The sequence below is a fragment of the Trachurus japonicus genome, chromosome 10, assembly GCF_045865225.1.
Source record: "Trachurus japonicus isolate A0001 chromosome 10, Traja_1.0".
NCBI lineage: Eukaryota > Metazoa > Chordata > Actinopteri > Carangiformes > Carangidae > Trachurus > Trachurus japonicus.
The window spans coordinates 20601677-20618126 of NC_140916.1; the positions used below are offsets into that span (position 1 = coordinate 20601677).

The 16450-nt window shown below is 42.1% G+C and overlaps 2 protein-coding genes and 1 long non-coding RNA gene across 6 annotated transcripts; 1 reads left to right on the top strand and 2 right to left on the bottom strand.

Annotated features, from left to right (window-relative positions):
• Window positions 1-620: 620 nt before the first annotated feature.
• Window positions 621-2347, bottom strand: LOC146979927 (uncharacterized; the record flags this gene model as incomplete). Its single annotated transcript, XM_085789955.1, has 4 exons — window positions 621-810; window positions 1652-1750; window positions 1953-2210; window positions 2317-2347. Coding segments are annotated over 4 exons (471 nt in total), but the record flags the coding sequence as incomplete, so codon positions are not given.
• A 42-nt stretch (window positions 2348-2389) lies between these two features.
• On the bottom strand, window positions 2390-3349 carry LOC146979928 (uncharacterized). The gene is made up of 4 exons (XR_015036810.1): window positions 3175-3349; window positions 2991-3042; window positions 2831-2896; window positions 2390-2665 (listed from the first exon to the last, which is right to left on the bottom strand). It is a non-coding gene; the product is annotated as an uncharacterized LOC146979928 (long non-coding RNA).
• Window positions 3350-4880: 1531 nt separating this feature from the next.
• Window positions 4881-15734, top strand: rgs14b (regulator of G protein signaling 14b). Of its 4 annotated transcripts, none has more exons than XM_085789959.1 (15): window positions 4881-5078; window positions 8324-8345; window positions 8510-8661; window positions 8781-8873; window positions 9464-9607; window positions 9710-9886; window positions 9981-10062; window positions 10172-10272; window positions 10423-10635; window positions 11175-11251; window positions 11609-11735; window positions 12402-12483; window positions 13366-13416; window positions 14056-14145; window positions 14602-15734. In XM_085789959.1, the coding sequence occupies exons 1-15, from the start codon at window positions 4956-4958 to the stop codon at window positions 14883-14885; spliced, it is 1818 nt and encodes a 605-aa protein (XP_085646085.1). In that variant the 5' UTR covers window positions 4881-4955; the 3' UTR covers window positions 14886-15734. The 4 variants fall into 4 exon arrangements, with proteins under 4 accessions (XP_085646085.1, XP_085646086.1, XP_085646083.1 ...); XM_085789960.1 differs by having other exon boundaries at window positions 11178-11251; window positions 13366-13406; window positions 14049-14145; window positions 14602-15177; XM_085789958.1 differs by lacking the exon at window positions 4881-5078 and adding an exon at window positions 5705-5764 and having other exon boundaries at window positions 13366-13406; window positions 14049-14145; window positions 14602-15177.
• Window positions 15735-16450: the final 716 nt, after the last annotated feature.

The window sequence follows — 16450 nt, forward strand, 5'->3', positions numbered from 1 at the left end:
CAGTGGCTTTACCTGGATTATCCCTTGGCCACCTGCTATAGGAGGAAACTGAATAAACAGTCCTTCCTGACAAACTCTCACACACCCTGATATTATGGGCAGGAAAAAAAAACAACAGTTCAGCTATTTTGCCATATGGCTGAGAGGGGAAAATGCTGCTAATGCAGGAAAACAAAGACACTGAGGGCAGCATGAACGAGTGGCAGTCTGCATAGACATCAGCACATAAACTTCAGGGGATTATATCTTGTTGTTAAACCAAGGAATTTAGTATTTCTCTGCTCATAAATCATCTCTCAAATCCCACATCCATCCCTCTCTTAAAGAGGAATGGAGAGCATTATCAGGTCATATATCCATTACATGCCAGCCACCATAAAGCTGCTCTGTGTAGTGTGCGTTCCTGTAAGAAGAGCATTCAGCGGGATTAGTTTGAGCACGCCTGTCCTGTGTCTGGATTAAAACATTTCTAGGCTCTTTTCCTTAACTGAACAGGCTTTCTGGTCAGTGGGCGGGGCTAACATGAATGCTGCGTTACACAATGGATCCACCTTCGTCTGGAAATGACCCGTACATAAGATTGTAACCTCACCTGATCACACACACCGAGCCTCAAAGACAAGGGTTAAAGAGCTTTTATTTCTATGTCATATATATCATATACTACAAGAGAAGATTGTGAAATAATTTCAGTAGGCTATTGGTTCATTTTGGATGTGATAGTTATTTAGGACTCCCTTGGCGTGAATGGAAGTGGACCACCAGCTCTCCCATCCTGTATCCTCTGCGCCATCCTTGCTTTGTTTTTAGCTGCAGAGAGAGAGAGAGAGAAAGAGAGGGACAAAGTCAATGTCACACTTGATAATGTAAATGAAGAGAATTCATACTCTAGGATTAGCAGTGTCTGCAAAAATTACAAAATAGTTCAATGATTTGGGAATTGCAGAGTTAAATGAAACATTCATGTCTGCACACTGAATAAATAACTGGAGCCAGCAGCTGATTATCTTAGCTTAGCACAGAGACGGAGGGAAACTGCTCTTTCCAAATGAAACAAAATCCACCTCTAAAGTTCACTGATTATCATGTTTTACAAAGTCATGGACACAGTAACAGCTAAGTTAACTTGGCTCTGGCTTGGTGAAATTTGTGGTTGTGTGTACACGACCATATAAGTTAATTGTGTTTATTAAATTTATGCAAGTGTATTAAAAATGCATACACAAATTTAACTTTCTTTTACATTGAAGAAATAATAATATTAAACAAGTTTGTCTTTATATTCATGGTCTCAGACATTTGAACCCCAAATGTATATAATATCCACACATACTAGCAGGGAACCTATGTCTAAAATATGAAGAAAACATAATTAATAGGCTAGTTATTATATCCGACTATATGAAATTATTACCATTTCTAATGAGCGTCTCTAATTAAGGTGAAATAAAATGTCAAATTGTTATTTTCAAGTACCTAAAATATATGAACTGTACCAGGAAGTAACATAGACCTATTATCTATATCATTGCCATGAATGTAATAATACATACTGTACTTGAGGAAGAAGCAGGCCTTTAAGGCTTTTCTCTGTTTCTTTCAGGGCCCTGTGTGGTCAGTAGCATAAACAACAACTGAATAGAGCTCTTACCGTTGTCTCTCTTCAGCTTGTACTTCATTACCAGGCCCATAATCACCACCAAGACCAAAGCTGCGACGCCACAGATCACCAGCAGAATCACAGTGTTGTCTGGAGCAGGAGGACACACAGACAGTGACAGAAGCAGAAAAGCAAAGATACTGGCTGTCAGTGAGGCGTTCAAGCATTTCACTATTCATATGTTAAAAACCATGCTTTCCTGTTTTTTTATTTTTATTTTACTTTCAAATGTAGAATTCCATGTTTAAAATGCAGGTAACAGTGTGTAGGAAGCAGGGAACTGTCTACTTACTATTTACAGTGACCTTCTCTGGTGAAGACCTGTAATTGCCACATGAGCTGTTCACAGTGCAGATGTAGAGCCCTTCCACAGACGCACGCACTTCTTTGAGAAACAGCGTACTCTTGTTTTTGTAGTCCTCGATTTCCTTTTCGTCCTTTTGCCATGCAATCGTCCGATTCAAATCCGGAACATTATGGACACAAGTTAGAGTGATATCATCACCCTCGTTGACCTCGGATCCAGTGCTGTTGATAGAAACCTGAAAGACTGATGAGCAGAATAAATATTTAAGCAGAGAAAAACAGTGACACTGTTAAGTAATAACCCACAAGTCGTTTTATGTGTCACAAACAAAGATACTAGTACAGGTTACCTTCTTTGCAGTTTGACGGAATATTTGCATATGTTTCTGTGCATATAAAAAGAATTGGCACCGGTGAATGAATTGAATACAGGCATTAATTAAAACAGCAATGTATCTGCTCTTATCAAGCTTCAGTGATACACACACAAGACAGGAATCACCAAACTTATTATAATTTAGTCAGGCTTGTCATGTTAGAGTCAACCTCATACTGCTGCCACACCCCACTGTCAATTACAATACTTCATCCACATTACATAGTGTACAATTCATTGTATTTATCTTGAGGAAAACAAATGAGAAGAAAGAAGGCACTGACCATTAATGCACTTATGTTGTAGGCAGGACTGGCAAGACTCTATAGGGAAAACAGAGAAGCCATTAAGAACATTTTTCTTTCGCATCTTGCCTCGCAATTACTTAATGGCAGGCATTGTTCAGGTACATTAGCTGCTACATAACATTTACAGATACAGTCTATAAATAGAGTAAGTAGAGGTTTTGTATGCGTGTGTTTTTTTACTTGAAGTCCAGTCTGTAGAGTTACATGTCAGACAGTCATGAGAGACACAGTCGGAGGCGACGTCAACTAAAATAACGACATGAAAAGGTAAGGTGTGTAGATTTAATGTAGAGAGGCAGGCATAGAGCAAATACACACAAACACATTATAGGCTCCCTACCAATTAGGTGACCAAGTAAAATATAGAGGGATATCGCTCTCATGACCATTTCCTGTTGGAGAAGATTTAGGTTTAAAATAAGCTTAATAAATGTCAAATTTACAATTTCAACATGATCTATTTTATATCATCATAAAACTTAAAGAAAATATGTAATAATGTGTTCTTTTCTTTTAAATTTTACCTGCTGTGGTGTTGTCTCCTCACAAAGAGCTGAGTGATGACCTGCTCTGCTGTGCGTCACCTAATGGTCTTTGCATTGGAAGAGGAACAGTGCAGCAGATCATAAACACTGATACTGATGCAAATAAAGCTTTTTCTGGAAGTTCGTAGCACAAACAGGGCTGTTGTCTGTTTGTGTGTTTGTTGATGGGAGCATTGGCAAGGATAACAGGCAGTCAGTTGATGTGTTCTGCATGTTGTTGAATGACACTGAGGATAAAATGATGCGATTATTACACTTGTACAAATAAAGACAGACAGAGAGAGAGAGAGTGAAGTAGAAAGGCAGAGAGGCACGCTGATGTACAGCCTGCTATCAGTAAAACAGAGGTTTACCTATGTAAATTGTCTACAGCCTTTGCACTCATCACATAGAGGAAAAACATTGGGAGTTATTTTGCTCAGAGTTGCTCAGATAACAGCCAACCTGACTGACTACACCACCACCGTTCACAGGAGTCTCTCATGGCCTTTTTTACACAGGATGTTCACAGAGTGGCCAGTAGAGAGCACTGCTGATAAGCTATCCTTTTTCTCAGCTTAAATCATTGAAATTCATAGTTTTATTCAACCAAACCTGTAAACTTAAAGCATATGTTTTCTGGTTTCAGATGCTTTACCATTCTAACATCAAAATCAGGCCACTGCTGTCCCCTCATCTAATTATTTGTTATGGTATTTTAACTTCAATCAACTCAACTTTATAACCTCATCCCAACCAGTAATTACTGCAGTGCCTATAACCATAACCCCAACAATAGAAAGCATGTGAAAGTGCTATTCAGAAGCTCTGAGCTACGTTACCTGCCTGTGAATGCTTTGTTGACAGGGAACCAACAAATAAGGTTGAGGTCAGCTGCGCTGCTGTTCGTCTGCTTGTGGGGAAAGTAAACTAGGACAACTGACTTTTCAGTGACCTCTCATTTTGAAGAAAACAACAGCCATCTGAAATGGCTTCATTAATTTAGGTTGGAGATGCAAATCACATCAGCTCCTGCTAAATGACAAAAAATAATAAATGAGAATGCCGGAAATTGAAGCACAAATACTGATCATTACACTCACAAAGTGGAAAGTTCTCTCCACTTTAAAACTGACGTGTCAATTTAGACAAGATGTGTCAAAGGCCTTAAACATTACCAACACCACACAATGCTAAAATTGCTCCAGAACACGTAGTGCTGCTATTGAGATGTTAATTTAAGTAACAGCTTGACTTCTTCTAACACCACTCTATTTTTGTTTTCTTTCTTTTTGCACAGTAGCCCACAGTCAGGCAGATTTCTTTGCACTTTTATTTTTCTAAGTGGGAAATTTGACATTTTAACATTGAACTGTGAGGAGTCAACGTGTCTGTAGTCAAATGAATTATACGAGTTAACGAGCATTTCAAGGCTGAACTGCTTTCCCTGTTTCAGTCTGACCTATCCAAAGCTCAGAAACAATGTTGCCAGTATTTTCCAAACAAGCCTTCGCTGAATATGCACCGCAGCCACTTTGCATAATAGCTCTGATATCCGGGCAGAGTTGCTGACACTTTGCACCTTATAACTGACGGAACTTTGCCTGTGAAACCATCAGTCTCACAGAGGGGGGGGTCACAAATGTGCACTCAATTAAAAAGCCCAGCTCCACCTGGCCCGCTGGCCCGCGCGCAGTCAGGTAAGATCGACGCAGGTGATTAACTCTGACCTGCAGTTGTCCAGCTCCCTCGTCTTGTTTAGTTTCGTTTTTCCCGTGAACATGGTCACTTTCCGAGGACTTCACCACAGGTTCTACCGCCTGGCAAAATTTGCAGCACTACAGCAAAACAGGAAATGTGACAAACGGTGCACCACGGCCGCTGGCATCACGGTGCATAGCAAGGTACGAATGAGTGCAAAGGAGAAGGGGAACACAAACTACTGAAAAGCTGTTAACCACGTGTTTTAATTGTGAATTTAACTACGTTGATTTAATTACTACAACCAAAGAACAATGATGACAAACAAACGTGTTATTTTGAGATGACACTGCAAAATGCAGCATGAGAGAATTGTGCTTTTTGGAAAAGACATTCTCATAGTGACTAAGTCTTATTTTTTTATTGAACCACTGTGTGGCATGAATATGAAATGAACATGGAGGAAACATGGTGTTTTTTCTGCTTTTCTGCCTCCTGGAGTGTCTCATGTGAAGCTGTGTGAAGTAACTTTTATATAGTGACTGTGCATCAAAAGCAAAATGAGTACATCTGTCCTGTCTGTTCCCACATCACAGTATTTCTCAAGATGTAGGCTGAGAACAGTTTGATCATAGTAACCATACTTCCTCTTTTGTGGCTTGTTGCTATGGCAAGACTTCCCTTCCAGGCAGGAAGTGACAAGAAGACCCAACAAGTGATGAATTTTTCTGTGTGTGTGTGTATGAAGAGTGTGCATAATCTTTGGGTGGAGCACTTTACTGTGTCCCCTGACAGTGTGCACATCGCATAAGGCTTCAGCTTGTAGTCTGGCGTCTGGGCCACCATGGCGAAGAACTGCAATGCTCTAGGGATTCCTGTTGGCCACATGGTGAGTTGTGGTTTGGTTTTGCAGCTGTCCATTGGTTTGTTAATGTATTTATGATGCGTCAACGAGAAAGTTTTATCAGTGCCTCACTTAGTGGAAGTACAAGATTGGGAGTGTGCTCAAGTTTAAGAGGAATAAGATGGAGTTGAGGGTGAGTACTTGTAAGTTGTAGCCTTGTAATGAGCAGGAATCTCTTTGAAGTTTGAACTACTTTCTCGGTCTGCTAATTTTTTTTTTTTTTAAACCATGCCGATACTATTAAAATGACATCCAGGTCACAGCAGCGACAGCACGGCAGTGCGGTTTTCTTGTTTTGGCTTGTATCATCCATCTCCACTCCTCAGCTGTGCCAGAACCAATCAGGCTGTGTCCTGGTTGCTACTGAAAACAGACCGGGCTTGCCTGAGTCAGAAGCGGAAACGGAGCCATGCCTGTTTGCCAATCTGTCATATGTAGGCTGAGCTGGCTTTGGTCTACTCTCTGCAAGACCATTATGGTTCTTGAAACACTGCTAAATGTGTGAACGTCTATGTAAAGATGAGATGAAGAGATGGATGTTGCTACATTTTAAAAAGACTCTGTGCTTTGGGGTTTTTTTTGTGCGTGTGTGTGATTGGAATTGTTCCAACAATTGATGCTGCATCAAATGCTTCCCTCCCATAGACTTTGTTTGCATATCTCACACTCTCTGTCAAAGGATTTTTGGAGAATCCCAATCCCTAGATGTTATATCCTGTTGCAATCAATGAGAACGAAAAAGTGCACAAGTAAGATGATGGTGAACCTTCGGTTTAACTGTGCATGAAGTGTATGTTGGTGTGTGAGTTTGAGCACTAGAGCAAAAAAAGTGAAGTGATGCAGTCACAGTGAGGCTAACGCCTGCACAAACAAACAGCCCTTATCAGCTCTGTGTATTCAAAGTTGTCTTTGAGCTGGTTGCTGAAATTCAGACACACACATTGCATCTCACTTTCAATCTGTTTAGGGAGAATAAATTATTTCTGAGTAGAAGTAGGGCCTTGTTCTTGCCTCCTGTATTGAGCTGAAACTACTCAAATTGTCACTCACATGACCAACCAAAGCTAGATTTAGCCTCTTGGGATTTACCTGGAGTGTTTTTTTAGAGAAACTGTTTCTAGTCATGATATTTTATAAGATATGATGCAACAGACTCCTCTGGTGTGGTTTATAATTGAAACGGGGTCAAGATAAAGTGGACTTTCTGTGAAAATTGACTTCATTTAACCTTCAGAGTTGACTCACATTCAATGTATTTCGCAGAAATGACAGGGCCAGGATGATCAGGTGAAGTCAAATCTGCTTTATTCTGAGCTGTATAGGCATGAATGACAGATGGGATGTCAGCCACAGATAGTTCACAATGAGGAGGAGGATAACTGTGAATGAAAGAATGAAAATGAAAGCAAGATTTCAATAAGATTTTATATTATTAAACACGTTATCAGTCATTTTCTGTGAAACACTTTTCATCATAAGCACCCAGATTGTGTCAAATGGCACGGAGACTGCAAATGACTTTTCGTGACGATGACCTTAATCAAGTTTACATTAATAAACCTTTGTATCCGGGACGAATCTATGCAGACACGCACACATACACGTAGTGACAATTTTAGTGTTGTAACCCACACGTCTGTGGACTGTGGGAGGAAGCCAGAGCACCCAGAGGAAACCCAGACCGTCAAAAGATGCATAAACTTCAGAGAGGACTTTGTTAAAACCCAGGACCCATTTTTTTTTAAAGACTGTTTCAGTGTCACATGACTATTGAGCTTTGCTGTGTGTTTTCATGGATCTGAGCATCCGGGGTTTTACTCAGTCACTTGTAACAGATTCAGTTAACCTGCTGATCTTTTTCTAAAATCCAACCCCCCTATGGGGTTTGATCAATATGCAAACTTTTTTTGTTTTGTTCTCAACACAGGCCTGAAAGCAGAGTCTGCAGATTTCAGGTTATAACTGCGAACGTGCTTGAATAGAAACGGAAAGAGCCTCTTTTTTTTTTTAACGAGATGTGGATTTGTGAGCTGAAAGCTGAATGAGCTATTGTCATCAATGTCACAACCACTTCCTGTGAAAACAGCCTTGGCTGATTGCACTACACTGTTACATCGAGGGGAAAAAACAAAAACCGAAGAAGAAAAAAACACATGCAGCTGTTGTTCACATTTCACTTCCTAAATGTATGCCAATGTACCCTAAACACATGCGAGTGTAACGTGATTTTTGACTTTCAAGATCATGGTAAAAGTGTTAGTGTAATATTTTATTGTGCTAATGATTATTAGAACATTGTGGTTTAGTTTTTTACGATGATTAGATACAGTTACTTTGTTTTTTGCCTTTCTCTCTCAGTCGAGTGACTGTTGACCTGAGAGCTGATTTGATTAAGTGCTGTGGGATTTTACTCGGTAATACCACTTGGTGACCTCAGTGAGGTGTATTTCATCTCGTCAGATGTTTTCTTAAGTTTTGGTTTGTTTCACTGCTGTTGTAAGTGATCTGCTCTCTCTTCATTTCGCTCTCTCTCTCTCTCCACAGAGTCAGGCAGTGTCAGATGGAGGTAAGTGTGAACCGTAAACGTGCACAGGCAGACCTCCACATGCTGCATTTCTACAGTGTGAACGTGTCCGAGCACGCCATAAGAAAATATCTGATTCAGTCTCATTCTTGGTCATGCTTTTCTGTTCTGATAAATGGGTGTGTTTGTGTGTGAATGTGTTGTAGAGTTGAACATGTCTGCACGGGGCTGTGGAGGCAGCAGCTCCAGCCTTCCAGGGACTCCGGGCGGAGAGGCCGGGCCCGCCAACAGCGTACTGAGCTGGGCCGTTTCATTTGAAAAGCTGTTGGAGGATCCCGCTGGGGTCCGTTACTTTACAGTGAGTCACACTCGACACGCGTACTAGTGTTGTGTTGTAATGTGCAACATGTTCAAGAATAATTGAGTGTTAATGTTTTCATGATCATACAGCGTGTGTGTGTGTACGTTTCACCACAGGCCTTCTTGAAGTCTGAAGTGAGTGCAGAGAACATTTTATTCTGGCAAGCAAGTGAAAAGTTCAGGAGGATCCCAGCCACATCATTGGACGAGGTAAGATGACACTGTTTTACTGCTTTACTCTGCGAATTAGGTAACGCTGTTCTTTTCCATTGTAGACAAGAAGTTGAATGTAGGCGGGTTGCTTGACATAATTATATCTGTATAATGATCTTAACATGCTTCATATAGTAGACAAAACATTTCCTGTTGACTTCAGTGATGTATGAAACAGTGCAACGCTGATCTTTCCAATAAGGGTGGCCAGATGGGACACTTTAAAAGCTACCATCTTTTGTTGTGTGATTTCTGAGCTCTCTGGGAAATGAGTGGACTTTTAGCGACTTATTGATTGACTTGCAGTGTGGGTGCTTGGAAAGGGTCGATGTGATTCTTGGTAAAGGAAGCGCCCAAACACTCGAGGGGGGAAAACACAGAGCCTCAGAAAAGATAAACACACTGAGTGGCTCTGTAGGTGGCTATTGAAATCTAAAGACTTCAATGAAAACTGCGCCCGTGTGTCACTGGGGTTCATTTTTGTCGATGTGTCACTGGTTTTTAAAATGACAATGATTCGGAAACGAGGTCTGGGTCATAAGCAATCATCAGGGTGATTCAGTCTGAAGAGGCTGTTGCTTTTCCAGCTGAAAACAGTGGCTCGCTCCATCTACCACACCTACCTGTCTGACAGCGCGCCCTACTCGGTCAACATCGATGACACCGCCAAGACGGAGGAGAAGGACCTGGAGCAGCCCACACCTGACATGTTTAACAAAGCTCAAGCACAGGTCTGCTCAGACTGAGGCCATTCTGCTCCTATCAGCTCAATAACCCAGTGTCACTCTGTGCCATGGCTGACTTTCTGTACCGCTGCTTCTGCTCTGCACCAGATATTTAAGCTGATGAAAATGGACAGCTACAGGCGCTTTGTGCGCTCTCCTCTTTACCAGAGTTGCACCTTGGCGAGTGTAGAAGGAAAACTTCTACCTCGGGTCTCTCATGAGCCGGTTCGCATGGGATCCTGGGAGGACGTGGCCACCCGCAGCCCCTCGCTCGGTGACAAGAAGGTAGATGGACTGGGATAAGATTTGGTCAAAGTGAGTGATTCTTGTTTTGATTGTGCTGTAATGATTTTATTTCACCACTTTCTGCCTCAAACAGAACAAGAAGCCAGACTCTAACAGCTTACCAGGTGGCAAGAGTGCCTCAGAGAAACAGCGACAGAAAAGAGGATCTTGGGGAGGTAGGGCCTGTCAGATGGCAGAGCAGACCTTGTGTTATGCCTTAAAATATTTCCTGTGACTTTATCTGACACTTCCTGCCTGTTCTTCTCCTCCCATTGACAACAATAGATACCTCCAACATTGAGAGTACAGTCCCCCGGAAAGATTCCCATATGTCTGTGAAGTCAACCAGCAGTGTGGAGCTTGGCTCCCTCTACAGGCACATGGAGGTCAGTGCTGCTGCTGAAGCTGGTTGATCAGAAAGTATTGTTTATTTTCAACAGGAACGACTTTATGGAGTGAAGAAAATCTGCCTTCAAATAATACATACATTTTGTAGCACGTTTTTCCACTCTTGAATCATCTCCTCTGTTATCTAGAATGGCAAATCAAGTCCCAGGTCTCCAGATCAGGGAGGTGGGAGCCGGATAGAGGTGGAGGGGGGCTACTGCTGCGTCTACCTACCCGACGGCAGCGCCTCCCTCGCCCCCACACGCAACGGCCAACCCATCAAAGACATGCTGGCCAGTCTGTGTGAAAAGAGAGGCTTCCCGCTGAAAGATGTCATCATCTACCTTCACGGGAAGGACAAGGTGAGCTCTGAGCTGCTGTGCGTGCGTGCGTGCGTGTGTGTGTGTTCTTGTACATGCTACACTGTGAGGACCGGAACGAGTTTTTAACCAACAGACTGAAAAAGTGAGGACCGGCCAAAAATGTCCTCAAAGGGCTTTTTGAGGGTTAAGATCTTAGGTTATAATTAGGTTTAGAGTAATGGTTAAGTTTAGGCATTTGTTTTGGATGGTTAAGGTTAAGGTAAGAGGCTAGGGAATACCTTAATGCAATGACATGTCCTCACAAAGATAGATTTACAAGGATGTGTTTTAAATTAAATTGAGTAGCTGCTCACACTCTCCTACTGTATGGCCCTGCAAAGCTGTTTTGCAACAGGCAGTGTGAAAAAGATGACTACCCTGTTCCTGTTCCAACATCCTCTCAGTCTCTCACTGCCACGTCCTACTCCCTCTTTTAATGTCTGAAACTTATTTTAAAGTGTCCCTCCCCAGCTGAGGCGCACATCTCTGAGACTCCCTTTAATTTCCTCCAGTCTGATACACTGTTGCTCTCTCCACAGCAGCCCTTATCGCTGGACCAGGACTGCTCCGTACTGAGAGATCAGCAGGTCTCTCTAGAGCTCAGGGTGACGTTTGCGTGAGTCAACTGTCACTTCCTCTGCTTCCTTTTTTTTCTGTCTTTGACACACTAGCAGGCTTTCACACCTCCATCCCCACAACAGCATATCGCTCCTCACCATATTAGAGGGAAGTCCTTGTGTTACCACAAGATGTAGTCTGGTTTGCTGTGCAGAAATCATGTTAGTCATCATTTGCACTGACTCTGTAATTATATAAGATGGCATATTAAGTCACATTAGGATATCCTGCTCTGATAGGACTGGGTGGAGGATCAGTCTGCGACCTCAGGCTCACCATGACTAGATTTTGGTGAAGCTCCACTTCAGTTTCTTGTTACTGTGTGAGGGAGCTAACTGACGTTCCTGTGTTTCAGGCTGGAGATTGCCTTCACTGGTAAGACAATGGGGATCGTGGTGAAGTCTAGTAAGACACTGCAGGACGCCCTCTCTCTGGTGATGCAGAAGCACCACCTCAAGCCGCAAGAGGCCCTGGTCACCATGGTGAGTGATGTACGCCTCTATGAACGAGACAGTGTGCAGCCTGTGCTTGAGGAGTCGCTCGGATAATGACTTTCTCGCAAGTCAAGTAAATCCACTTAATGGTAACCTGCCTTGTCTGACATTTTTTTTTTTTTTGGGGGGGGGGTGTTTTTGCCTTTTATTTGATAGATTTATAGATAGATTTATATAGATTTATATTTATAGATAGACAGGAAAGGGGGAGGCAGAGAGAGGGGGAATGACATGCAGGAAAGGTCTGCCCGACGCGGGATTTGAACCGGGGACGCCTGCGTTGAGGACTGTAGCCTCTACATGGGGCGGCCGCCTTAACCACTGCGCCACGCACCGCCCCGTGTCTGTCTGACATTTTTAAAGATATTCTTTTTTACTATTATTATTCTGCCCATCTCTTCTGTCAGCTCTCGTCTGCCTCCCCTGCCTCCAGCAGCCGTTGCTAGGCAGCAGTTTACGCGTCAGTGTGCATGTTAATATTCATATCAAATCTGTAATTGTAATGTGGTTACCAAAACCAGAAGGTGTTACACTATTTTGTTTGTGGAATAAGAAGTGAGATTACACCATCTTGGTTATGCATTGATGTGTTGTGTGTCAGCATCTGCCCGACTGGAATCATTCATGTGTTTATTTTCTTTTTATTTGTTAAAGCTCGGAAGTGAGGAGCCTGTGAACATGAATGGCACTGTGTTCAGATTGGCCAATAAGACGCTACGACTCGACAGAGCCAAAGGTAAATGCACCGACCCAGTGTTTTTAAAAAATTTTTTTATGTGACCCAGACAGAATCATGTTGAAGTCAGTTTTGCATCATTTAATCATGACTACATGCACTGCTCCACCCTCCAAAAGCACAAGCAGCCACAAGATTAAAAAAAAAACCTTACTCGTCCCACCAGTGAATGAACTTGAGTTAAATAAAATCAGATAAAGGCACATACAGTACTACCTTTCTATCCACTGCTGGTAGATACTATGTGTGACATGACAGTGATGCTTCATGTGATCTCTGAATACTGCCCGACCCCTGCCTCTGCCTGTGCCGTGTTTTTCATTTAACTGATTCTTTAAAGGGGTTTTAGAAAGTGTCTCTGTATTTCTTGGCTCTCGCTCACTTCTAGCTGGCGGGGGAAGAGAAAGTCCTTTCACTGCCCTGTTTCTTTTTTTTTTCTGCGTCACTGTCTGCATGTTCCTCTTTTTCTGCCCCACTCTGGTTTCTTTGTGTGCGCCTCTCTCTCCTCCGGCCTCTCCATTCTCCTCTATGGGTCGACATGTCTGAGTTCATTTGGTTTGTTGAGTGCCGTGTCACTTTGAGTTCACTCACCTCATTTCCTGACTGCTGAGAAACCAGAACCAACTTCACTTTGGATCAGCGCCCCCCCACCTCAGCTCCACACACTGAATGCAGGGGGAGGGAAATATATTCGATTAGAGTAGCTGTGTCCCAGGAGAACCAGTTTAATTCTTGTCAAGAATATTTTATCTGGCTGATGTCGGTGTTTAACACAATGGGGAAGTTAAGTTGTGTAGCATCACCAGCAGTCCGCTGACTTCTTTTTACATTGGAAGCAAAATAACTGCTAGAAACTAATGCAGCATTGTTTGGTTTGAACAGGAAGAGACCAAAGCAGCATTTCCAGAGGCAGTGGTTCACAGGTGAGACACTGTTAATAAACTGACTTGAAAAGGGTGATCTGCTGAAATGCTTTCGGTTGTTATTGTCTAAATAAGAACCTAATGAAGCTTATCATTTGAAGGCCAAGGCTACACATGAAAGACTTCTCAATAACCTTCACTGAATTCCATTGTGGGAATATTTAATGAACTAATGCAGAGCATAAAATTCACATTTTAATTTTGCTGAATTGTTTGCTTTGTTAATGAATGTCTTGTGAAAGAGTGGGCAGATAATATACGATTATTCTTCTTTCTGCTCCTTTATCATTGAAAAGTTGACATTTTGTGTTTCAGTTGTTTTGTTTGGGCAATGAACGAAATAAAATCATAAGTACACATTTAATAAAACTGCTGACTGTAAATATAGTGCACTATATAGTAAAGTGGGGAGCAATTTTTGGACACAGCACCAGGCTCTTGAACATCACCAAATCTTTGATCTTTGTCACATCAACACACATTATCAACCTCGCTGACGGATTTTATCTTTGTATGATTAAAAAAAAAATTATAATAATTTTCTTATAATTCATAGTTTTATCATTTTACTGGTATTTCATCCTTGTAAAACAATATTTAATGTATTGATAATGCAGAATTCTATTGTATTTTTGATCCCAGACTGGAGCGGGGAGTGGAGGCGTGGGCATTCGATCATCGCCACAGATGGACAGAGCTAGGACTCAGCCCAAGCCCAGTAAGAACCCCGACATGGATGGTAGGAGACGTCGGCAGTACCTAGGAGGGTTGGGGAATATGGTAGCATGCTGTAACATGATACAGAGGAAAGGTTTTCAATCAGTGTGGTGAAATATCTATAGATATTTCTTAATTTCATCTTTTTCATCTGATTTGCTCTTGCCTGATTCTAAAGGCAAGATGCAGCACAAGAGTGGATGCTATGTCAAAGCTCAGTTCCCACTTTTAAAATCGAAATTCAACATTTAAATGAATAAATAAAAGTTTCTCACCTGTATTTCCAGGAGATATACATTAAAAACACATGCATCAATACTTCAATATTGCAAAATAAATGTGCTTCCATATCACCCAACCCTAATATACAGCCAGGACAGGGGTTTGATGAGTAGTGAGGTGTTTTTATCACTATATTTGTGTTATTGATATGAGCTATAAGAGGCCAAAATGAACAGGGTATTTTTCTCTGTGTCAGGGCTTCTGGACATGCTGACGAGAGCTCAGTGCTCCAGGGTGGAAGACCAGCGAGGCCTCCTGACCAAAGAGCAGCTGGAGATCCCCGACTTCCTGCAGGTGCCTGTAAACCAGGGGCAGGAAGCGGAGCCAGAGGAGCCCAGTGCAACCAGTCCCCCCGCCGCCAAATCTGAAGAGGAATCAGAGGACAAGACGTCATTACCTTCGAGCTCAGCTGGGGCAGCGGAGGGAGCCTCTGACTCGGCCGGATCAGAAACCAAAGACGTAAGAGAAACAGCAGTTTAAGAGCTGTTTGTGTGTGTGAGACGGACAAAGACAAGATCAAAAACCACAACAGACATCTTACAGCATGACTGTGGCCGATCACGTCCAAAGACTCACGTTAACTCCACAATCTCAAAGCACTTTTATTTTTTTTCTTTCTTTAATTGTTTACAAATAAGCTCTGAGACAGCAGGGTGCTACCATATCTGCTACTGATGATATGGAAAGAAGAGGTATCATGGCAAGCATTTATAGTGTCATCTCAAAACACTACACATCCTTATGGGAAAATGTTTGCTATGAATTGTTTAAAGCACCCCAAAATGCGTGAAAATGTTGAGCTAATGTATTTGAATAGATTCTCCCTGACGATTACCGCTTAACAGTTTGAGTTGCAGCTCACATTCCTTCTGTTTCTCTCAATCGAAAATTGCGCTCATGCTTTTCTTTGAACTCTAAGCCTGAATGTCTCCGAATGTCCCTGAACAGGAACTAGCCTCTGTCCTGAAGGGGTTTTTGAAGTGTATTGCACGATTTGTGTTTTATTCCTTTTTAAGATTATTGAATATTTTTACACAGAATACTTTTTTAATATTTTAAATGACTATTTTCATTTTGTGTGCTTTTACTTGCGGTTTTGAAATGTGTGTTTGCAGTACTTATATATGCAGCTGTTGCGTTTGCTGTGATGGCACTTTGTGAAGCCCTGGCCAGGTCCCGTTGTCCTGTCACTTTAGTCTGTATACAGTATCAGAGTCCAGATCATTAATTAGAAATGTGGCGCTAGGAAGAGTGAATCAGTTGCTTTGGATCATCAAAAATATCCCACAGGGTGTATGAAAAAAAAATTAAAGTGTTTTATGATAAAAATGTGATCTTTTCTGTCTGTGTTTATTGTTGAGGGTGAACACAAACACAAGGTTTTTACTGTAGCTTCCACTCTTCAGAGAGGATTTTTGTGGATGTATCACTGAGGTCAGTTTCTGGCTTGACAAATGCTACGTGATGTGGTTTTCTATGTAGTGCAGCCAGACCCCACTGCCCCACTGGACCGGCTGTGTGAGTCATGCAGAGTACAGCAGCTCTGATCTGTATCTTGTCCTGTGTAGGTGTGACTTGTGACCAGCTTTGATTACATTACACATTCAAGTGTTTTGGAGAGAAACCACCGTCCTGAAATGCCGTCATCTAATGATGTCATTTTTGCGCGGTGACGGAGATCATTGGAGCGCTTTGATTGGCTCTTTGTGATGAGATTGTGGCCAATGGCATGCTTCATCTGTGTACGGACTTGTTGCTGGAGGGTGTTTTTCCAGTTGAGGAGCCTGGAAGGACTCTTATGGGGTGCATTTGGCTATTGTATTGGTTACAAAACAAATTAGATGAGTCATAGATGAATTCATCCACATTTTTCAGAATGTGAGGCAGCGTGAGGTTTGGGAAGTGTCTCATTCGCCCACCTTGACTGTATCATCACCTTGTAGATGTAATTGTCACTGATGTAATTAACCTAAGACATGAACAGAGTTGTGCATGTAAGCATCGACGTGCAGCATACAATACCTGTTTGTCACACCCACAGCTTC